The sequence below is a fragment of the Leptonotus elevatus genome, chromosome 9 (assembly GCF_054856555.1).
Source record: "Leptonotus elevatus isolate MCC_2025b chromosome 9, RoL_Lele_1.0, whole genome shotgun sequence".
In the NCBI taxonomy this organism is placed as follows: Eukaryota; Metazoa; Chordata; class Actinopteri; order Syngnathiformes; family Syngnathidae; genus Leptonotus; species Leptonotus elevatus.
Window position 1 is genome coordinate 7,676,381 of NC_141247.1, and position 25,062 is coordinate 7,701,442.

Below are 25,062 nucleotides of genomic sequence, written 5' to 3' on the forward strand. Positions count from 1 at the left end.
TTGCACAGCCCGTTGTTCTTTTACCATCCCACATTTGATCATCCTGTTTAACGCGGCTTTGTTTGTCTCGTGCTCACCGCTGGTGAAGCGAGCATATGCGGGGCCTGTGAAGTCACTCTGCCTTTCATTTGCACTGCACACGGTTTTGTATGTCTTGGAGCATTGCTACAAGAAAAAGAACTTTGGTCAGGGTGGTACAGCCACATAGATAACAAAACGATACCCGAGTCCAAAAAGTTTTGGTTGGATTCTGATATTTTGAAGATGAAAAGTTTCTAATAAAAATAACACAAACTTGTCGGTTTTAGTTACAAAAGAAACATTTATTTTCATATCACTGTATTAAAACTTACAACACAATTTAAAGTAAATACGTCCGGCTGTTTTTCCCCGTATGGGTCAATGGTCACGTAAACATTGTAAAACAACATTATTTTGTTTTCCTTTTTTTGGGGGGGCACAAATCACAATTGACAACCACAGAAGCATGCAAGCAATTCATTTGTTTTTGTAAAAAAAGAAGCAGAAAACTTACAGTTCTTTATCTAAGGCAATAAACATGACGAAAATGACTGACTGTTTTGTTATATTATTGCAGGAACACAATTGAGGGATAATAAACCTAATGAGGAAGTCATACAGTTACATATTAACACACGAAAAGCACAGATCGAAACACACAATGTAGATATGACCCAATCCTGGCTCAGTGGTAGACTGATATCGAATAAGCTACAGTACCAATAATACATTTAGTCAAATTGCAATGTGTAGCTGTCACTTCTGTGCACACTGGGCCAGTTTGCAGTAAATGGAGTCAAGTATCTACTCGTCCGGCTTCCTCTTGGGCTTCTTTGGGTTGCGTGAGCGGCTCTTGGCCTTGCACAGGGGACAGATGGGAGCGTTGCGGTGAATCTGCTGGTGGCACGACAGGCAGGCCTATAGTGAGGATAAAGGAGACTGTGTTTAGTCTGAAACCTCAGACATTTGAAAACGGCTCTCAAAATGCAAAACAACACCATTACCATCCATTTCCACGCAAAATCTGAACAGACATGTTTAATATTCAGTGCAGGTACGTGCAAGTATGTGATGACTATAACAATGACTAAACACTCCTCAAACAAAGGAGAGGAAACCGTGGTCTCACCTCCTCACAAATCTTTGTCCAGAACATAATTGAAAACTATTACATGAAAAACACAACAATTTGCATATCTGTGTATTTTGATGCTCTTTCTGTCATGCCCTATGATGCTGCCTTCCAAGGTGAATGTTAGCGGAGGAGTAGCTAGCGTCGGCCACCATATATATATATATATATATATATATATATATATATATATATATATATATATATATATATATACACATACATATATATATACACACACACATATATATTTTCACTAATTGCGGAAGGACTGAGTCTCTATTGTCATGAACAATAGTACACCAAGGAATGGTTTGCAAAATACATTATTCAGATTTGAAGTTGGTAGAACAAGCAGTTGTTACACAAATACTAATTAAGCTGCTGGGCTGGTATAAAAGATTCATTTTTCAATTATTTTTTGTTTTCCCCCATTTTTGCAATTTCATCTGGATTATAGCTCAATTTTGTTGTTGTTCCCATTTGAAACTTTTTTTTAAAAACATGTCACCCTTATATAAATGTGATGTTAGTTTTAATTATTTATTAACATAGCACAAGTAGCTAGAGTGCAGCAAATCCAAAAGTGTGTTCTCTTTCGTTAACAGGAATGACAAAAGCCAATTAATTCTGAGAATTGTGGGTAATCAAATCAGCCTTCAAGACCACGACTGAGACTTCAAGGCATCAATTTATATTAATTACAAGAAAAAACACACCAAGGTTTCAAAACCATTTTTTTTGCCACTTTTTTTTAATTACCATATTTTTCAGACTATAAGTCAAAAAAAAATTCATAAACTTGTCCTTTAAATTATAATCAAGTGCAACTTGTCTATCGCTGACTTTGGGCCAAACCCCTCATACTTCCAAAATTGTCACTTTTCAGGAGACCCCCAAAACTGTATTTTTGTTCAACCATTAACATTGCATCATCAAAATGAGCAATCCATTTTCAACAATTTAGATTAGTCAATCATTTGTAAAAATGACAGCCACACGTAGACTGACTAAAAGTGTAAAAAAAAAGAAAAAAGTGTTTTTCACAGGACAGCGACAATATGATAGAAAAAAAAATGCGCGTTGAACTAGTATGCAAAGAGTATTTCAATGATGAATATTGATTTAATTTTACGAGCTTGTTACTTGTTAGTCAAGGTACCATTGTATTTAAAATTAATTAAGAACAGTGTAGCATAGTAACTATAAACAATGTAATGCCAATACAATCCCATCACGAGTGTTGTTCCCATCCTGAGTGCTTTTGGGCTGGCAGATACCTTCATGGGTGGTGGTTGCTGCCTGAAGGTGGCCGTCTGGCGGGCATCTTGTTTCCGGGACACCTGGAGCTGCTGCGCCGCTGCCGCAGCGGCAGCAAGGGATTCCGGGATGGCCGGCTCGTGTGGCTCCTTTTGCCACTCTGCTTTTTGCTTCTCAAAGTAACTGTTGACGACAAAAGGCAAGACAGACAGGGCTGACTGTGAGTCTCATTCGCAGGATCTCACAAACTCCATCCCATCGCACATCAGGTACATCAACACAAAAGAAAACAAGCTCACGTTCCTTTTTGGGGGGGGTTTACAACTAGTGAGAGTGTTTTAATGCGAGTGTCTTTGTGCATCGGTGGGGAGTGCTGAAAAAAAGAAGAAGTGATATCCTATTTTATTATGCTCTCTGGTTTCTTTCAGAATGGGTTTGTGATGGAGTACAATTCACTGAAGAACAAATCTAATGGGTCGGCTTTATATCCGTCAACGTGCCACGTATTAATTAAAGTATTAATGCCTTCCATCAACACAACACATCGCATAATTTTATGTTCAATCGATGTTCACTAAATATGTATTTTTGTCAAAATTTTATATTTCAACTGAATTGTCTTTCATGCAGATGTGTTACTTTCTCTCAGAGTATTTGAAAATCAAATCGAAATTGAAAGGTGTGATTCCATTTGCTCTAGCACACCTTCAGTAGGCCAATTTCAATAGGCATTTACGAAAGGTAAAACATTTTTTTTTTGCAGAATTACTTTTCTAATAGTGAGACGTAGCACTAGGGAGTCTGACAGCATCAGAACAAGAGTGATGGTCAGCAGCCTAGTGGTTACAGACGTATTGAGCTAGCCAACAACCAATCCATGATCACAGATTTGGCGAACAGACTCTCAATTAGAATTTGCGGGAGATGTTTAGTTAAAATGTTCCCAATGAACCAATATCTTCAGTTAAACAGACTGCAGATGAACTGCTCTGTCCTTTAAGCACACAGACCCGGCTACGGTATGGCACAACTCCTCCAGACAGCATTGATCTGCTCAAAACAACTCCGTCATAGAAACAGGCGCTCAGAACACGCAAGAGAAAATCTTTCACCTCGATTGCAACCCTCCACAATGGCAGGGGTGGACTGGCCATCGGGAATTTCAAGAGTTTCCCGAATGGCCGATACATTTTTGAGTCGGTCTGCAATAAATATCAACTAATTTCTTAGTATTATATTATTGAGTAATGTACTTTGGCAGTGTACAAAATTTACTTTGATTGTTGCTAAAAGTAATGTTTGTTCCCTTTTTAACTCATTTACTGCCATTGACGTCAAAAATTAATTTGAAATATTTCTATTAGTTTAACATTTTTTCCCACTTTTGTTAACAAGAGTATGAAAACCTAGATTTTTTTTATTGTACATTTAGAACAGATATAAAATGTGTGATTAATCGTGAGTTAACTAGTGAAGTCATGCGATTCAACTACGATTAAAATTTTTAATAGCCTGACGCACCTAAATATTAACAACCTTTTCTTTTTTTAAATCGCGTCAGGCGATTAACATTTTTAATTGTAATTAATTGCATGACTTCAATAGTTAACTCACGATTAATCACACATTTTATATCTGTTCTAAATGTAAATATTTGTTTCTAGGTTTTCATACTCTTGTTAAGAAAAGTGGGAAAAATGTTAAACTAATAGAAATAGTTTAAATGAATTTTTGACATCTATAGCCGTAAATGGCAGTGAATGAGTTAATGCTAATACTCCTTAATAATTTTCTAAATGTTTTGCTTAATTTTCACATGAAACATGACATGGCATTTAGAAGGCTCTCTGTGATGATTGCCATCTTTCATAATATTGCATCAAAAATGAAAGGATACTGTATGGACACGTTGAAAAGACCGATAAGGCCTCATCAAAGTTCTAGCAAAAAGAGAATCGTGTCAAAATGTGCACTTTAAAAAAAACTTGAATATGGAAGATCACAAAAACGAGAGCCAATTCGAAAAAAAAAGTCATTTCCAGGTTAAGCAACATCAAAATAACATAAAACCGTTGAAATATTCTTGGTACCAAAATGTGTGTAGAGCAATGTTATTGACCCATACCTAATCTTCCTTTCAAAAAAGCAACTGCTAAACAATGGCTTCCTACAAAACAGGGGCTTCCTAAAACACATCATAGTACTGATTGAGATACTCGTGAACGTAACTGATGACCTCCTTGTTACTACAAACAAAGGTTTAGTCTGTGGTGCTCTTGCTAGATCTAGGAACAGCCTTCCACACAATATACCATCTTATTTTTATTTATTTTTGCCAGTGAACAGAAGGAACTGCCTTGAATTGGGTTAAATTCTACTTGTCAGATCACTTACACTTCGTAAACATATGTCAATAGTTGTATCATGCAGTTGCTTGGGCTCGCTGTCTTCACATACTTCATTTATGAAAGAAACCAATCAGCTATCCTAACTTCAGCCATACCTTAAATAAATAAAGAATTGCATGCGCGATAACTTCTACCCATTCAAGCATTTTCTGCACCACTAATCCTTAAGTATTTACATGACGTCACCGTCCCCTACGCATCGACCCCGCAGCCATTTGGTGGGTCAAACAATTGCGGACAGCGAGACAGCGCAAGCAAATGCAGAGGAGCGCTCGCGTTGCTTTCTACAAGTTACTTTGATTCTTTCATTTTGTTCAATCATTCCGGATTTTCACAAACCGCTTCACAATGGTGCACAGGTGTGCCGTTCACGGGTTCAAAATTGGGCAAACAAAGATGTGAAATGAAACTTCTAGATAGTATTTACTAGTGATGGGAAAACGAAGCTTCATGAAGCACTTGTGATATGTTTTGACTCCCCTAGATGGTGCTCTTGGTTTAAATATAAAGGCTAGTGCAAAGGAAATTGATTATATTTCCACTGCATCTTTCAACCAAGAGTGCCATCAAGAGGAGTCAAAAAATATCACAAGTGCTTCATGAAGCTTCATTTTCCCATCACTAGTATTCACATTCGCCCCTTTTTTTTAAATTAGGGGCGTCAGGCGATTATTTTTTTTTTTATTGTAATTATTCACATGACTTTACTAGTTAACTAACGATGAATTACAAATTTTATATCTGTTTTAAAATTACAATAAAAAAGTCTAGGTTTTTATACTCTTGTTAGCAAAAGTAGGAAAAAATGTTTAACTAATAGAAATCGTTCAAATTAATTTTTGACGTCTATACCGTCAATGGCAGTGAATGAGTTAATCAAAACGGCACTAAGGCATAATGTGAATACCATCTATGCTAAGAAAGTTTGTCAAAATAAATGCCTGCAAGGCCTGTTAACGTGAAGAAAATTTCAATTTCGGTACAGATTTTCAGCTAAAATGAAAACGAAAGGAAACACACTTTATTTACTTTTTTGGCCACATAAAATGATGTGGTGGGCCGGATCCGGCCTATGAATGTTGAATTTGACACCCGTGTCTTATAGTCAAGAATGACTTGGGCTAATGCTGGGTCATCCCTTAGTTCACATTGTTTTATCATCCCTTCCTCTCATTCTTTCTGCCTCTCCATCTAAACCCAATAGGTCGAGGCAAACGGCCGCCCCACACCAAGTCTTGGTTCTGCTTGAGGTTTCTTCCTTTGACAGAGATTTACCATGGCCTCTGTTGCCGTAGTCTTTCCTCATGTGGGGCTCCGTTAGTTTTCTTTAATGTGTGTGGAGTGTGGTTTTAGACCTGTTCCATATGTAGAGTGGTTTGAGTTAACATCTGTTGTGAATTTAAATGAAACTGATTTGATTTGTTCATATGACTCAACAAAAGCCTAAAGGGGTTTACCATAATTTCTTGAGAAGAACAAGCGCTCAAATATTTTATGACTCGCCCACCCCAAAGTCACCCTTCAAAAGCATTTTTTTCCCCCTCTGTACTCATTAGAGCCCCCCAAAAAATTTTTGCAGAGAGAAATTTGGGGGTGTAAATATCAGTGGGCCCAGTACCTATCCACTGTATTGTAAACTTGAATTGTCTAGGGGTGTGTAGGTGTGTTATACTGACTCCAAGGAGAGCTTCTCCTCTTCTTCGTTGAGGTGAGGGAGTCTGTGCAGTCCCAAAGTCATCCTCAGCGCATCAACATGCTCCTTCAGAGGTTTGTACTCATCATGCAGACGGCGAGTTGTTTCTAGCAGCTTGTTCAGGTCATTTTCAGACTGCTTGATTGTGCTTTCCATCTTTGGAAAAACAAAAACACACCTAAAATCCTAAACTCCGTAAACAACGGTTTACAATTTGTAAAAGCAATTTGCTTTCTTGTACACCCATATAAAAGTTACTTGAAGTCCTAGTAACACATGCTATAATGATGATGATGAAAAATGGCGCTGCTCCGCAATTGTGGCAGCACGCACTCACCACATTGATATCTGCATGGATGAGCCGCAGCTCCTCCACATGTGCCATCTTCTCCTGCAGGAGGAGATCCATCTCCTGCTTGTACTCTTTTAGATGCTTCTCCTCAGACTCCAGAGCCTCAAACTCAATCTTCAGACGAGACTTGATCTTCTGCATTTGGACTGTTTTGTTCCTGTTGGCACAAAAACAATAAAAGACACTTAGCTTATCTTGTTCAAATGTTCACATCACAAAAATCAATAAATGGTAACTTGAAAACAACAGCATCCAGTGAGTCTCAACAGGTAGACTTAAATGGGTTGCAGACAAGTAGTTAAAAAAAATTCCAAGGGGTCCCGACTCATCAGTTTACAATGGTACTGACTGACAGACATATGACATATTGAGGTTACAATGTGGTTACATGTGTAACAAGAAGACACATAGTTAACGCCATATTCACTGTATTCATTAGGATTGTTTTCGATTTATTGATTGGTTGATTCAAATATGAACGTGGTGGAAATTCTGAATGTACTTATCATGATTACTGAGGGACTGGCTAAATAATTCAGGCGATAGCAATAAACACATTTTATTAACCTTGACCATGGTAGCTGCAACGTAAGGTTAATATACTATATAATTTGTAAATAAACCAACCCTACTACAGAGTGATTTTTTGGGTGATTGACAACAAATTCGAGTAGGCTATTGTCACTTGCACTTGACTTTACTGTTGCTCAGATTAATGGCACAGGTATGCTCTTTTTGAAAAAGTGAAAATGATAACGTAATCGTGGTGCGACTGTAACTTTGTCGTGTTTAGCATCACAAATAATAACGCAATTACTACAAAATGAGCTGCGGGTAAATGCGTCTTTGTACAGTGCAGTGTATATACTGCAAATATATTATTTAAAAACAAAAACAACAACAAAAACAATATTGTGTACCATTCAGCCAGCGAGCAATGAATGGACAGTGAGTTACATCCTGACAGACTGCTACTGGCTAATTAGCTAGCTCGACCACAGCGCTGCCTCGCAGCCCACATCTGGAATTTCCCTACACATCTGGAATGCTGACGAACGTATGATTATCCGTTTGTGTCAGCTGCAGCCTGTGCGCATCTATGCAATTACGGCAAGACATGTTGAAAATAAACAAAGGCGAGCTTTGTCCGTTTAGCGGAGGAGCAGCGCAGCCACTGCTAACCAATGCTAGCCTCCGTTAGCTAACAGAGTAACAAAGCAGCCAAGGGGGGCTCTTCTTTGGCTGTCCAGTGTTGTATTCGCTGACCTTTCACAAACATCAGGCTTTTGATCGTCTGGCGTGTTTTCGTGTCCTTACCGTACTTCCAGGATGTTTTCTAACTTGCACATGATTTCTTGTTCGTCCGTCATGATGAAGAAATCCCTTTGCTCGTTGCCCAGCTGATGCCGCCGTGTTGCCGGGTGGTCTCTCTTGTTGATTAAAAAAAAAAAAAAAAAAACAATGGCCGACGTGACCGCGCACACGAGCGCGCGAGCTCAAGGTGAAGCTGTAGCTGAAGCGAGCCAGGAAGTAGTCTGCCTTTCATACGCCAAAAGTATGTATAAAGGTGGCAAAATAACTCACATTCTAACTGAGGTGCTGAAAAACGACTTAACGTTTTCCTTCCTTTACTCAATGTCAAAAAGTACAGACTCTGAAATGTATTTAAAATCCAAAAGTTTCTTTTTTTTTGTTATATATATATATACAATAACAGTTTTGCTAACGGGACACCGTGAAATTAAATGTTTAAAACACAGCAAGCAACGTGCTATCAAAATTAAACGGTCCAAACAGCTTTCCTAACATTAATACATTAATGTGAACTGTATAATGCCAAATGCTACATTAGCTATTGATAAAAACTGATAAAGGGGGAAAAAAACACCCTTACATATACCCTTACCTGAAGGTGTTATTTCAGATTAGACAACACATTTGCCGTTATTCTCATACAACATTGCTTATTTATCTTAAGGCCATGGATGGGAAATATCTTGCTTCTCCAGATCTGTTGACATCAGTGTTATTGCTACTTGGTTCATATTCTTCCATGCCACTGCTGTCCCTCTTTTCCCTGCCTTATAAGACCTCACGCTGAGCTCAGTTAGTTCGCTACGTGTGCACAGCTCCCAAGCCTTCAGTGAGATAGCCTACCGGCTTCTTCTACTCTTCTTTTTTTCTCTCATTCGATATATTCTTTACATCCATACAGTGCACTAATGGTGTCAACACATTTCCATCTCTATCTTTAATTAGTAATTACTCTAACTTGCTGCATATCCTTCCCACCTCTAGCTCTCTGTCTGGCAAACCTGCACAGTTCTTTCTCTTCCTCTTTAATATCCAACCTGGAATACAGGTCATCATATGCCTCCTATTTGGCATTTGCTGCTTCTACCTCGCCTGGCAATACATCTCCTAATAAACTTGTCTGTCTCCTCTCAGTCCTCTGTGTGCAACTTCTTAGCGAACCGCTTTCCTCGTATGCTCTCCTGCACTTCCCCATTCCACCACCAAGCACTCTCGCCTGTCTCCCACATCATCTTGGCACACCAAGAGCCTGTCTCACTTCTTCTCTGAAAGACTCTCCCTTTCTCAGTTTAGGATAACAAAATAAATACATTATTAGTATTATTATTAATAATACCAATAATAATAATAATAATAATTGTTTGTTATTACCTAAACATATTGATATAACACTACATATTACATCAATAAATGACATCCTAGGGATTATTATTATTATTTATTTTTTACAACATTGATTCAAGTAGGCCTACATAATTTAAAATATGAGGTATTATTATTATTATTATTATTATTATTATTATTATTATTATTATTATTATTATTATTATTATTATTATTATATAACGTTCCGGGATTGGAGTCACAAAAGATGACAGAAGATATGTCAAATTCAAACTAAACTCTAAAAATGGATTGATTAAAAAAAAACTACCAATCTAGTAAATTAAGCTCATATTGGCTTGATTAACCAATAGATTGGTCAGATATTGACCATTCCGGGTGGTTACAGGCATACCAATTTAATTGGTTAGCCAAACAACTAATGAATTGGTTACAATAGAAAGTAAGTCTAGATAGATCACTTGGAAATATATTCATTGTATCAATTTATTGTATTCTAAATGTATTTATTAATTATTATAAGTGATTACAATATATTATAATGTATGATATATTATAGTGTTTAAAAATGGAAATGTGTTTCTAGATAGATCCAGCTCAGTGGACTAGTGGTAGAGTGTCTCCCCTGAGACTTGGAGGTTGTGGGTTCAATCCTTAGCCGGGCCATACCAAAGACTAAAAATGGGACCCGCTTGACACTCAGCATTATGGATTGGAATAGGGGGGTTTGATCACCAAATAATTCCTGAGTGTGGCCCCTGCTGTTGCTCACCGCTCCTCAGGGGATGGGTCAAATGCGGAGAACAAATTTTGCCCCACTTTGGTGGGTGTGACAATCAGTGGTAGCTACTTTTGTCAGCCTCTAACAAAGAATAACCATTATCTTGGTCAGAATTACCAATTTGTATCGTTGTGACCAAGCACTAATATATATTGGTTGAAAACACCTACCATTCTCGAGTGGTTGTTTTAACTAAAGGATCTGTCGAACACATAACTACCAGCTAGATTGGTCAAATTTAACCTTTTTTTGGTCAATTTGACCAATCTGTTTTTAGGGTGTACAAATGACAAGTTTTCCCCTTCGAAGTAATCCCTCTGAAGTCTCACACTCTCTCCCAGTCCTCACGCCCTTCACACATTCTCAGAAGGGTTCTTCTGAGATCCTCTGCAGCTCTGCTCATCTTGATGGCATCCTTGTTTTCAAAAAGGGTCCACCCAATCACACCCTTGAATTTAGAAGAGAGAGAGAGAGAAAAAATCACATTACCAGGATGCCCTCAGCCATGAACCGCCAGATTCACAATGCCCTGTGCATTGTGTTGTTGTGGCGAAGCAGTCAAGCAAATGTACTGTACAACAAATGTAATAGTGGCCCAAGACTTTTGCACTCGAAAAAATACACGGCAGTTAGTGTATAACTGGCTATAACTGAAATGTTCACGAGGCAAACTTAAGCAGTCTTGCTGGGAAGGGAAAATGATTTATGTGTCCAAATTCCTTCTGTTCGAATGTCAGTGTTTCCTAAGACAAGTGAAGAGAATCAAAATGGTGCTGACTCGTCTATCTCAAATTGGAGGAGTTTAATTATCCCTGCAGAATTAATCTACATCTCCCCTACTTAGGACACTATTTAACTCTAAAAATATTAAAATTAGACTTCAGGAGTTAAAATCGCCTCTCAAAAAGTTAACACTGGAATTTTAACTCCCCTTTGCTGCGTAAGAAAACTGTTACTGTCTAAAAATTCTGCAATAAATCTTCAATTTATATAGTACTTTTCCTACAAACATTGAATCACAAGATGCTTTACACAGTAAAAACAGGGTCAAGAGACAAAGGACACACACGCACACAGATCGTAAAACTAATGCTATTGGTAATGCTATTGAGGAGGAAACACTCGAGGCAGAAAATTGTGCCACTGAGAAGTCATACAATCCAGTCATTCGCAAACGATTTTTTTGCCTTTTCGCAGGGACGTGATTGAAGGTTTTACGGCTGCAATAAAATCGGGTAAATGTGTATCTTGGTGATTTATGTGGCAATGGTTATTTGTTTACACAGATATTGTGGTTTTCAGACCGCCGAAGAAGCCTTTCAGACCATTAAGTCTCGGTTGGATTTTGCTCCTCAGATGTGGTAGTGGGGTCGTCATGTATCAAACAGACCAGTTTCCTTCATCCTTGTGCCTTTTGTCAGCGAGAAACTGTGACATATTTTTGGTATAGATTGGCCGAAAACCTCAAATACATTCGAAAAGGTAAAAGACTGAATCCACATCACAGTCCTGGTGGTCGTGGTTCTTCACCTGCTTCTTCTTCACCTCTTGTCTAGTACTGTACCCGAGAAAGCCACCTCTGGTCTCAACAACAACAACAACAACATACATGTTACTTTGACTACACATGTAATGAAAGCAATAGAGAGACCACAGGTGGAATTTCCATGTTATTTACACAAGTGTACATCCGTAAATATTGCTGTTATGACAACTTCTATCTTTCTATGTATTGGAATTTCAAATCAAACCAATTGTGAAAGACAAAGATTATGTGTCAGTCCAAGGTAAGTGACACATGATCAAAATGAAATGAGGAGAAGTGTTCTCAGATGAGGTCTGCCTTTAAGCAATGCTAGGCCCCCAGAGAGCCTTTGGATTAAATGAGAGCGAGGTACTTGGGAACAATACAATGGTCTTTTCTCACTCCGTCTAATCCTTGTTGGTATTGCAAGCAGTTTCATATGACTCCACAGAGAAAAGGCGACAAGTGTGCCCAAGAAGAGTTGTTTTACTACTGACTGACTACAGAGAAGAAAAAAGAGAAATGTCAACTGTGAGTAGCAACTTTTTATTGTTTGTGCCAATACTATGAATGTATATGTTTGAGGATGTGTGTGTGGTGGCTTGGAATTAGTATCCTTGCCTGTACGGTTTTAAATAAGACGCCGTAATCTAAAATGGATCAAGGTCAAATACATTGTAAAATATGCTCATGTGAGCCAAGAATTGCATGGTAGCTGTATATTTTGCTGGATGTTATTGTTGCTAGAACTGTTTTGGTTTTTAGCAAACCATTTTTTTCCTTTTATTCTGTTGTATGTTGTTCTAATAAAAGTTGTAGGCTATAAATGCAGAGTTGAATAGTCAACATTGTTTTGACTGGGGGTGGGAATTGCAGATGATATTATATTATTATGATATTTTAACAATGATAACAATATCATAATAATAGGGGTGTCAATATTAGTGCATTAATATAAGTTCCTTTAACACCACACATTTTTTTCCACGCGTGATTAATGACTTCCCCTGACTTGGAAAGCCTGTATTGGGGGAATTCCAGTCGCAATGCAACAGACACGTCCACGTCAAAATTTAGCCCTAATAAGTGTGATAATAATGCATATATTTGTGGAGACTGGGGCTAAGTTGTATTTTACAATTTTAAAAATGTGCAGAATTTCACAACTTCATGTAAAAGATTAGATAGTTCTTAATATGAAAAGAAAAATGTACTGAGCTCTCACCGTGTTATAAGTGCTATTATGCCATCTAGTGGCAGAAATATTGACCTCAACACAAATCAATAGCACACTTGTTTTTTTCCAGCACAGTACATATTGTTAATCTTAACTCAATCTTATAATTTATTATGAAATTAATGTATCAATGACGAAAAGATGCGGCCATATTTCTATTAGCTTAACATTTTCCCCACTTTTATGTTACCAAGAGTATTAAAATATTTTATTGTACATTTTATTGTACATTTAGAAAATATATAAAATTTGCGATTAATCGTGAGTTAACTATTAAAGTCATGCGATTAATTACAATTTTTTTTTAAATCGCCTGACACCAATACATAACACAGATTTTATATTTATTTATTTATTTTACAAATTTCTATACTGGAATCAAGTAATTTACAATTAATTGTGACCTCTATCTACCTAAAGGCGAGGAAACAGATGGAACAAAATGAAATCAAATAAATTGTTTGTAAAATGCATGGAGGAGAATCATGTCATATTCATAAGTCAAAATTGCCATTTAACTGTATCTATTCTCATCTGACAATATCAAAATGTGTTATATGCTGATGCATTGATATTGTATCGAAAGATATGCTGATAAGACATCATAATATTGATATTTTGTCCCACCCCAAGTTTTGACCCATTCACTACAGAATATTTATCATAGAATGAACTCCATCTAAAAATCTACTTTGGGCTTCATTTTTTTTATTGTAGCCTCCACCAACCTCTTGTGAGTGGATGCTCCTGGTTGAACAGAAGAATGTAAGGAACACTCTTTTTTGGTCATTTTCCTGTCCAAGAACCAACAAACTGACCTCAATTTCAAAGAGCCTACAAAGATAATGGAAAATAAGTAGTGTTCATTTTCACTCAGTTGTTGCTCATCATGTTCCTCAACGCGGTGACACAGTACAGATGATTGCACAAAGGCGATATTTTCCTCCTATGTCTTATGTTTTCCGGCAGATAAATGTTCGGGTTACGAGCATGGACGCTGAGCTGGAATTTGCCATCCTGCCCAGCACCACTGGCAAACAACTTTTTGATCAGGTACGTTGTATAACACCTGCTAAAAGTCTCTTTTTGAACAGCAATGTTATGCCGTGTTGTTCCGTTTAGATAGTGAAAACAATTGGGCTGAGGGAAACCTGGTTCTTTGGTCTCCAGTACCAGGACAGCAAAAGCTTCTCCACCTGGCTGAAGCTCAACAAAAGGGTGAGAAGAAAGTTTACATTTAAGCATATCTCTCACATGACTCACCTGATTGCCCCCACCCTTGACAGATGCTCACGAATGAACGTGACTTTGTTGATCCATTGAGGTTAATTAGCTGCTTGCTGTTTTAATCCCTTTGTTGGTGGGTGCCAATCCCAGGTGACCACTCAGGATGTGAAGAGGGACAACCCTCTGTTGATAAAGTTCAGGGGGAAGTTTTACCCTGAGGATGTTGTAGAAGAACTCATCCAGGAGGCAACACAACGTCTTTTCTTTCTGCAGGTTAGTGAATACACAAACAATTGCGCTGATCTTAAAGCAAACACAATAAATTAGGTTTTTAAATTTGCTATTTCATAATTCAAAAAAGTTTGAAACATTTAGGAAATTCTTCATACCTTCTAGGGTATTCCACGTGACTTGTATGTCTTAAATACTTCAAACTAAAAACAAAACAAACAAAAAAACACTTTCAACTACACTCTAAAAATAGTTGGGTCAAAAGTACCTACATTTTGGATAAAAAATTTGACCCAACTTTGAGTCAAGAAATTGGTCTTTAGTGTAAAACAACGTGTAAATATTTGTTAGATCCTTTACTTTGGTCAAAAAAAATGGGTCATTTTATGTAAAACCACTCAAAAATTTGGGTCAAATTGACCCAAGTAGAGGATCGGTCCATTTTTGACCCATAGTTGAGTTATTTTTGACACAACTGTTTTTAGAGTGTACTTAGTTTTAGTTTCATAGTGGTACCTTGTTGATGCAAAGATGAACCAGGACTCTCAACTGCTAAAATAGATGCCACAAAAACCTCAGGAGGTTTCCCAACCACTCAGGCATAAGGTTATTCTCTCTGGTTTTTCACAAGGGAGGTCATGTGCATAAAAATGGATCCATGTGCATCAAACACACCTCAGTTGTGACATGTTTTTTCTGTATGTGAGTTATAATAAATGTACTAGCAATGAACAACTGCAATTCTTTTTACTTTAGGTCAAAGAGAGCATCCTAAATGACGACATTTACTGTCCACCTGAGACTGCTGTTCTTTTGGCCTCATATGCGATTCAGGTCAAACATGGCGACTACAGGAAAGATTATCACGTACCAGGATACCTAACAAGAGAGAAGCTGCTTCCCCAAAGGTAGTCAGTCCATCCTCCGGATACAAACTTTAACTTTATTCAGTCATCTGAATTCCAACTGTGTGTCATCTTGATGATAAACCCAGGGTTTTAGAGCAGCACAAACTGAATACGAATCAGTGGGAGGAAAGAATTCAAGTGTGGCACCAAGAGCACAAGGGAATGTTAAGGTAACCCTGAGTCATTGCACCCCTCCCTGCAAATGGGCCGTTCATCACATATGGCATGACTGCTTGTCACAGGGAGGACGCCACGGTGGAGTACTTGAAGATAGCCCAGGATCTAGAAATGTATGGGGTCAACTACTTCAGCATCAAGAACAAGAAAGGAACTGAGCTGTGGTTGGGAGTGGACGCCCTGGGCCTCAACATATATGACAAAATGGACAAGTAGGTATTCAACTCCCAGCTGGGACAATTGTTCATTTAGGAACTTTTTTATTTAGGGATATTCAATATTAAAAAAAAAATTGTTTTCAGAGCAATACCTGTAAGTACTCAACTTTTGAGCAGTCACATATACCAATACCAAGTACCAATACCACAAGTACTTTTGCTACAACCCCCCCCCCCTCCAAAAAAAAAACGACAGATAATTTTTAAGAAAGACATATATATGTCCAATATATCGTTTGCACTAAAAATTGCATGAAATGAATAGCAATTTTCTATCCTTCTAAATTCTAGTTCCTGATCATAAAACGGTCACAAGGGGGTGGCGAATGGTGTCCTACCTTGAAATAAATCGGGTATCGGCCCGATACTGATACCTGGTATTGGTATTCGCCCATCCCTAGTTTTTTTCCCCGTTGGATTCCAGTTTCGACACTTCAGTCATTCAGGAGAATGTTTATCATTAACAGTCAAAAAGCAAAAAATAACGTAGTCATTGAATGACTGAATGTCCAACGCTGTACAATGGTATTACGGCAGAGCGTAAACGAAGCCTTGTGTTGAGCTATTTCATCTCCAAACAGCCAAAACACACTTTGTGATGTTTGCGGAAACGCGAGAAAAGCTTGTGAAACTCGTCGGGTTGAATCACAATACAGAATAAATACAATTTATGAAGAGGCGACATCGTGGACAGAAGAGAGTACATTGTCGTTGCTTTGGTGCTCGCAGGCTGCTCACAATTTGAATTTACTCAAAAATGCTCATCGGAAGCTAAGATTTTTCTCTGTTATATGCGTGCCTGTCACTATACGATGAGAATCACTGCATTAAATGACAGTATTATGATACACAATTGCTATAAAATAGAAAGTGTTTGACCGCTACCAATAGATATTTTTTGTTGTCTATGTATTTTTATTTGCCTTTATTTTGCTTTGTTTTGTTTTGCACTGCTGTCTGCCATCAATATTGATCGAATTTTACGCAGTCCATGATTGGAAGGGAAATACGTTCATCAAACATCACTACCTACTGCGTTAAGCTTGTTTTGAGTCATAATGAAATTATCATATTGATTGTTTGTATTGTTTTACTTAACTGTAATGATTCCAATATTCTGCAGGCTAACCCCAAAAATTGGCTTCCCTTGGAGTGAGATCCGAAATGTTTCCTTCAATGATAAGAAGTTTGTCATCAAACCTATTGACAAGAAATCTCCGGTACGGAATACCTGCAAAAGTGCATTATTAAAATGATAATTTTCATGTCTGCGTAAATCTCAGTTTGTACTGAAATTAAGGTATTTTACGGGCACATGTCCAGGATATCAACAATATCAAAACTACACAATCAAGTGTAGATGCTAAATGTCGTGTCATACAGCAAACCATAACTAATTGATGCTTTTTTTGTGTTAAAGGACTTTGTTTTCTATGTACCTCGTCTTCGTATCAACAAACGCATATTGGCACTGTGTATGGGAAACCACGACTTATACATGCGCAGGCGCAAACCGGACACCATTGAGGTGCAGCAGATGAAGGCCCAGGCAAGGGAGGAGAAGAACAAGAGGCAGATGGAGAGGTAAAAGGCAATGATGTTACAGTTTACTGTGTGTCCTCTGTACTTAAGGAAGAACTGTCAGGGGATAGATGGAGTTGTTTCAGACGTGTATTTATGCACAATTCTACTGTCAGGGCTCTGCTTGAGAGTGAGAAAAAAAAGCGTGAAAACGCTGAGAAGGAAACAGAGAAGATTGCTCGGGAGACCATGGAGCTGATGGAGAGATTGCGACAGATTGAAGAGCAGACAAAGAGAGCTCAAGATGGTCGGACAACTTTTTTAATACAACCATTTTTTTTGTGTTTGCGTACATTTAAAAAAAAAAAAGGCTTACCATATTGAAATATTCATGATTTGAGAATTCTCCCTAATAACGTGCATAGTAAAGTGTCGGTGTATATGCTGTGTTCTGTATTATGTGTGCTGGATGTATTTCAGAGCTGGAGGAGCAGACTCGCAGGGCGCTTGAGTTAGAGAAAGAGAGGTCACTTGCACAGAAGGAAGCCGAGAGTCTAGACAATGACCACAGGGCTGCCATGCAGGCTAAAGAAGCCCTGCTACAACATCCGTCGGAGATTAAGAGTCAGGAAGAGCTGGTACATATCCACAATTAACCATTATTAACGTACCAAGATGCTAGTTCATGTACAGTATGTCATTCCTACACACGTATGTCCATTGGTACTCATTGATTACTCTTGAAGGTGGAAAAAAAATATCTGTCAGAGGAAACGCATCCCTTCTACTTCGCGGAGGACTCTCTTGAAAACTCATTTATTTGAGAGCATGTCCTTGCCTTTCGAACACCTTAACGTGTCTAACTAGTCTCCACCTTGCACTGCTTCACTATTGTGGCTGCTTTCACATAAAATAGAGCTGCTTCACTAATGTGTGAATTGGTAAAAGTATGTATTACATTTGCTTATTGAAATGAAATTAATCCAAATTTGCCCCGATACAACCCAAGAGACTGCATTCACACAGGCACACATTCGCACCCACACAAACCTATTGTCACAACAGGCAGAGCACAGTGACCTTAGATTAGGAGCACTCTTAACTCTTTCCCCTTTTGTGTGCACGTGGATAGGCCACTGAGCTGGCAGAGCTTACATCGAAAATCTCCCAGCTGGAAGATGCCAAAAAGAAAAAGGACGAGGAGGCAATGAGATGGCAGAAAAGGGTGAGAATTAATGGAGATAAAGCCAGATAAAGGATGAATCAAAAATGAGCTAAGAGGGATGTCTGACACTACTCAGTGAAAAGGGTATATGATAAGATAGATAGAAGCAAGGAATCCAGCAGTGGTAAGAATTTTATGGCATTTAATATAAACCACAGTCTAGTTAATATATTTTTGAATACAACCTGGAACCCTGCATTTGGATGTTCACATTTAAATGTGTCATTAATACTGTATATCAAAATATTCATTAACTGCTACAACAATCTGAATCTCTGTCCCCATAATTTAACACCAAAATATTCGGTGTTAGTATCTTCTTCCTGTCTTGATTTTCTTCAGATACTCCGGCTTTGTTACCCATTGCTTCACAGGTTTGATAGGTAATACCAATTGAATGTATAAAAGCTTTGGAAATATTTTTCACTCCATGTTTAAAAAAAAGAAGTTTTTCTTTAATGTGTATAATAATTCCCAAAACCTAAATTGACTCCCAAACCATGCAAACTAAAATTATAAATAATTTTAATGTATAAAAAAAAGCAGTCTCTTGCCTTTTAAATGTGTAAAATTTGAAGTTTAAAGTTTAAATATACATTAAATATATATATTTTTAAAATACAATAGAAAGTAAAGCTACAAAGCTGTATTTCATGCTATTGCATGAACAACATGATTTCACAAAACCAAACATTTTTATGGGAAGCTACAGAAAAAAATAAAAAAATTATATATATATATATATCAAATAATTATTTTAATTATTATTTTTTTTAAAACGAGATGATATACATGCAGTTATTCACATTTGGAAGACTAAGATACACAATCAGCTAATTGCACAGATTTTTTTTGAGCAGGCAAAAAAAAAAGTGATCGGCAACTGAAAAAACCCCACAGCAACCCAACATAAACATATGCTCATGACAAGGCGCTTTCTGTCCTTCGCAATACAGCTGTTGAACCAACTTTTGCAACAGTAGGTCAGGAGGCACTCATTGGTGTAAATATAGAAGTTTATCAGCAGGTGCAGGGGGAGCTGGTCTTGGCGTCGTTTTCTGAGAAAGTACAGTCTTTAACATGCTTTCCTGATGCGTGCTGTTGGTGGACCAGGTGAGATTTGTCGAGATATGGAGTAACTTGAAGCTTTGCACTTTCTCCACCTCCTCTTCATTGAGGATGGGATGCTCAACTTTCTTGGATTTTCTGAAGTCCATGATCACCTCTTTTGTCTTGGCTGCATTCAGGTCCAGGTTGTTGATTTCATGCCAATGCCTGAGATGCAAACGCTCCTCTCTGTACGCTGGTTCATCGCTGTCCCTGAAGGGTGGCGTCATTAGTAAAAATGGTGTTGACGGAGTGAATGGGAGAGCAGTCAAGAGCGAGAATAGGAGGGGACTTAGGACACATCCCTGGGCCTTCCACGTGTTGAGGATGAGTTGTGTTGAGTTGTTTCCTATCCTGACATTCTGTGGTCTGTTGCTGACGTCCAATACCAAGATGCACAGTGAGCTGCATATGTCCAGGTTGCTCAGTTTTGTAAACAGAGGCACAACAACTGCCACTGCTGGATGAGCTGAACACTGTGCTGTTCAATGTCTACAGCTGTTTTTTATGTATAGTTGTATCTGACCAAATGTTAAAAAGTTGACCAGGAGATGGTAGTCTTTCATGCACACAGGATGGGTTGCTGTTCAGGATTCAAGATTTTCATGATAGCACTGAGAAATGAATGAGTCAATTACTTGTCTAAGCTGTCTCCACTTATACAAACAATATAAAAGATTAAGAACAAGAACAAGACAATGACTGAAAGAAAGGGGGACTATGCAAGGCAAGTAGTCAAAGTGAAGTGGAAAGTTTTATTTATAGCCCTTAATTACAAAAGAATTTCAAAGGGCTTCACAAGCCCACAGTTGACAAATATTGATCTTATCACATGATCATAAATTAAACCCTCAGGAAGGCAAGGAAAGAACCCCACTTGAGAAGGGGCCGCAAATGGGGGGCAATCCCCCCTCCAAGTGCAAATGGCAATTACAATGAAGTTGGGACGTTGTGTAAAACATATTAAGTAATGTAAATAAAAACATAATACAGTGATTTGCAGATTCAGTTGAAGACTCTTTTTTGTTGCAAATACTGACTAATTTTGAATTTAATGCTTGCAACACCCCCCCCCCCCCCAAAAAAAAAAATCTAACTCCTATATAATTTCCAATACACCACAACCATTTTTAACAAAACATAAATACAGACTACCAGTCAATAAATACAAGTCGATAAGCAGTGTTACCAACTTGGCGACTTTCTCACTAAAACTGCCAACTTTCCAAACTTTTTTGGTGACTTTTTTTTTTGTCTAAAGCGACTAGTGACAAATTTAGTGACTTTTTGTTGTTCTTTAGGATATTTTTTACTCACTCGGGGTGACATGGCTCAGTGGTCGTCTTCCATCCGTGAGCCTGTGTGTTTGATCCTCACCCTTGGTGACCATGTTGAAGTGTCCTTGAGCAAGACACCGAACCCCCGATTTGCTCATAGTGGACCTGGCAGCGGCCTGCTTGGCAGCAGTCGACCACTGGTGTGTGAATGTGTGTGTGAATGGGTGAATGTGAGACATTGAAATGCGCTTTGGGCACCAGATGGTATAGATATAGCGTTACATAAAAAGCAGTCCATTTGCCACTTTTTGCCTCTCCCACAATGGTTTTCCTCTCTCCTACAGTGTTCATTAATATTAAGTGCAAATTGCCATTTATGCAAATTAGGCAGTGACATCATTTAGCGTCTTCTCGCGACTTTTAGAACAAGGCCTAGACACACCAATCCGACGTCGGGAGTCGGACAGCGTTGGCCGACGGCATGCGCCGTCTGATCAGTGTATAAATTACTGTCGTGAAGTCGGATCGAGTTGGAATACGTTGGGGGGGGGGGGGGGGGGTTGTCATACTCAACTCAACTTTATGGTTTTTCAGGACAGCACACGTGAAGAGGATATGAGCATATTTCAGCATGATTTTGGCAAAACGATTTGCAAAATTGAAAAAGTCCTTATTGTATTTTGGAGGTCGGTATATGACAGCACAGCACAGTGACAGTCTGGCCGACTTCAAAGAAGGTGGCTTCAAAGCTGTGATCGATGTGGTAAATAGACATCATTTACATTAAAATGTTTATTTTTTAAATAGTCGCTGTTCCTCCACCTCGGCCCGACGTCCTCGGACAGTCCAAGTAAGCACAGCCAGGCGGTAGTAATTTAATCATAGCGCTAGATTCACCAGTGACAGTCCAGGTCTCCGCCAGGCAGAGGAAATCCAAGTTGTTGGAAAGGAAAAACTCCCTCAAAATAAACATTTAGTTTGTCAATGACCGCGCATTTAATAGCGCGATCCTTGTGGGAGCAGCAGGGGTGCATGGCCCTTCTGTCCGGCGGTGTCGAGGAAGCTCCTTCAGAAGCTGGAGGTCGGCACCACATCCAAAACGTGGAGGGCAGCACGGCCGAAGCTTTTTGGCTGAACCGACGATCGGTAGCAGCCAGGAGTCGACAGGGTCCAGGAGATGCCACAACGGAGTACATCAATGCGTTTGGGAAGGAGAAGGGGTCGAAGCTTGTTCCGGCGCCCGTTTTCGCTTCACCAGCTGGTCGCCACGTTTACCCCGATGCCGCTATCAACACCGGTATGAGTTGTTTACGTTTTTATATCCCGCCCCCGTAAAGAGGTTGCCAGTTGCCTTTAGGAATAATGACTACTGCCGCCGATGGTACGGAGGGGAATTACTTCTCGCGCATGCGCTGAAGGTACGTTATAGTCGGTGTAGGTGCGGTGTGTATTTACGTAATTTTTCTACGCGACGTGCCGACGTTTGGTTCAACGCCACATGTGACCGACGCCGGATTGGTGTATTTAGGCCTTTAGGACAGCCAATAGCTACTTTCATTACTGGGGAGTTGGCAACACTGACGACAAGCTCATCGGCCACGCAAGTGCCAAGGGACCAACAGCGCACACATCGGGCCGATCAAGTGGCTCGGCCGAAATAGTTTTCGACACATCAAAAACGTTGTAGCCTGAAGGCTGAAGCATGTGATTATGCTTCATCGGACCGTTGCTGATGTGCAAACAACATAGCAACACACTAACAAGACTGGAGCATGTCGAATTCTACCACCAGCATCCACCACTTGTGATTTGAATGAGGATGAATGAATACATTCATCAATTTTAAATGTGGACTCGTCAGACCGCAACACACTTTTCTATTTTCTATTTTCTACTACAGTCCATATCAGATGAGGCCCAGAGATGGTAGCTGATGACAAATGGAAAATGCAGGAATGGATGATCAATTCTAGTATTTCTAGTAGGTTAATAGTTCTAGTGGGAGAAACAGAGCGAATTAGCTTTTACACTGACATAAAGTGGTCATGGCCTTCTTATTAACTAATTCACTGCCATTGACGGCTATAGACGTAAAAAATTCAGTTGAACTATTTATATGAGTTTTACATTTTTTTCCACTTTAGTTAACAAGAGTATGAAAACCTAGAAAAAAATATTGTACATTTAGAACAGATACAAAATTTGTGATTAATCGTTAGTTAACTAGTGAAGTCAAGTGATTAATTACAATTTTAAAAAATGTAATCTCCTGACGCTCCTAATTAAAAAATAAAAAAATAAAAAATTAGGGGCGTCAGACGATTAGCATTTTAATTGTAATTAATCGCATGACGATTAATCACAGATTTTATATCTGTTATAAATGTACAATAAAAAAATCTAGGTTTTCATAAAAAAATGAAATGAAATGAAAAAATGTTAAGCGATTAGAAATAGTTCACATGATTTGTTTACATCTATAGCAATCAATGGCAGTGAATGAGTTAAAAACACATCATTGTCTCATTGTGTACATACTGTAACAGTATATGGCCGACGAGGGTGTAAAAATCTGTTCTTCGCTTGACTGAATATGTAAATGATTTTGTTGACAGGCGATGATGGTAGAAGCTGATTTAGAGAGAACCAAAGAAGAGCTGAAGTCTAAAATCATGGGAATCCACATCCAGGATTCTGTCCACCCTCACATGCACGATCACGACGAGACAGATGAGAGCAGCGCGGAGGCGAGTGCTGAGTTAATGTCTCCCGGCACGGTACGCGACCGCAGTGAGGAGGAAAGAGTAACAGAGGCCCAGAAGAACCAGAGACTGCAGAAAAATTTGAAGGTATGGATACAAAAAATTGGAAACAGCTCCAGTTATTTGGAACCATATTATTGATATTTAGAGTTACTATATATGTCTGTCCATCACTGAAATTGTTTATAAAAAATGGTCCTCAAACAGTGCCGATGCCTCCTCTTATGCTAAATTGACAGCTTAATTCCCACTAAAAGTATTTTTTTGAGGAACTAAGTGCATTATACATCATTAAAAATGTTGCCTATAGCCTGCCATTCAAAGCCTATTACTCCTGGAATAAAACTGGACTCAATTTCCCAAGCAAAACAAGATACCGTATGATGTTGCATAGAATCTCCAACACGGAAACGGATTTAATAACGACGGACAAAAGGATGTTTTCAGATTGGGATTGAGGGGAGGACAGGGGTGTGGGGAGAGGGCTGAAGCTTTTGAATAGTTTCAGCTATGAGGATTTCATTCTGCGTGTTTGTGTTCTCTTTCAGTTCCTGAGTACCGAGCTTGCTCGAGCCATAGACGAGAGCAAAAAGACCCCAAATGACCTGATCCATGCTGAGAATGTAAAGGCCGGACGTGACAAATACAAGACTCTACGTCAGATTCGTCAGGGCAACACCAAACAGCGCATTGATGAATTTGAGTCCATGTGAGGAATGTCCACTGATGAACTGAATGATCAACTAAATAGAGAAACTGAAAAGTAGAGCATTACTGAATTGATAACATTATTGCATCTAAGAATGAATGAATAGACTTAATGTAACAACAATAATGCTATTTACTGTCCTTGATTTTCAATTTTGCATTTGAAACTAGTCTGTGAAAAAACGGCATTACTTACTGCAAACATACACTAACTATAATGTTGAGTAAACCTGCACAATTTAATAAGAGCAAATACATAATATTTGTCAAATTTACATGCCATTTTTAAAGATAATGCCTGCTTTGATTGACACTGTCAGAGAAATTTAACAATTCTGGGAGGGTTTTCTAATATTTAGCCAATTTTGGTGGTAGAAATATAGACACGTATAACTACGGAATACCCTTCTGTCAGTGTCAGTGAAAACTAAACAGACAGAATTTCTGACACAGTTCTTGTATTAGATCTGAAATTGTGCAGGTACGTATGTTGCGTATGATGTACCAAAGCAGTCTTTTCTGGTTTACGGACTTCTTATTACAGCAGCAGCTCTGGCCTTGAAGTTTTTCATATTGCTCTCAGCAAATACAAATTTGTATTTCTTTCATCTAAATAAAATAGACAGAGACAGCT

General features: G+C 38.6%; 2 protein-coding genes across 3 annotated transcripts; one reads left to right on the forward strand and one right to left on the reverse strand.

The window, feature by feature from the left end:
- Window positions 1–295: 295 nt before the first annotated feature.
- On the reverse strand, window positions 296–8,427 carry zc4h2 (zinc finger, C4H2 domain containing). Its single transcript, XM_086084819.1, has 5 exons — window positions 8,184–8,427; window positions 6,852–7,023; window positions 6,498–6,670; window positions 2,434–2,596; window positions 296–939 (listed from the first exon to the last, which is right to left on the reverse strand). The coding sequence occupies exons 1-5, from the start codon at window positions 8,234–8,236 to the stop codon at window positions 826–828; spliced, it is 675 nt and encodes a 224-aa protein (XP_085940945.1). The 5' UTR covers window positions 8,237–8,427; the 3' UTR covers window positions 296–825.
- LOC147168248 (moesin a-like) lies at window positions 8,354–25,062 on the forward strand. Of its 2 annotated transcripts, XM_086084818.1 has the most exons (16): window positions 8,354–8,421; window positions 12,282–12,361; window positions 13,785–13,832; window positions 14,037–14,120; window positions 14,190–14,285; window positions 14,445–14,567; window positions 15,282–15,433; window positions 15,520–15,603; window positions 15,676–15,822; window positions 16,952–17,048; window positions 17,249–17,412; window positions 17,526–17,656; window positions 17,830–17,987; window positions 18,482–18,574; window positions 23,574–23,807; window positions 24,269–25,062. In XM_086084818.1, the coding sequence occupies exons 2-16, from the start codon at window positions 12,353–12,355 to the stop codon at window positions 24,431–24,433; spliced, it is 1,785 nt and encodes a 594-aa protein (XP_085940944.1). In that variant the 5' UTR covers window positions 8,354–8,421; window positions 12,282–12,352; the 3' UTR covers window positions 24,434–25,062. The 2 variants fall into 2 exon arrangements, with proteins under 2 accessions (XP_085940944.1, XP_085940943.1); XM_086084817.1 differs by lacking the exons at window positions 8,354–8,421; window positions 13,785–13,832 and having other exon boundaries at window positions 12,253–12,361.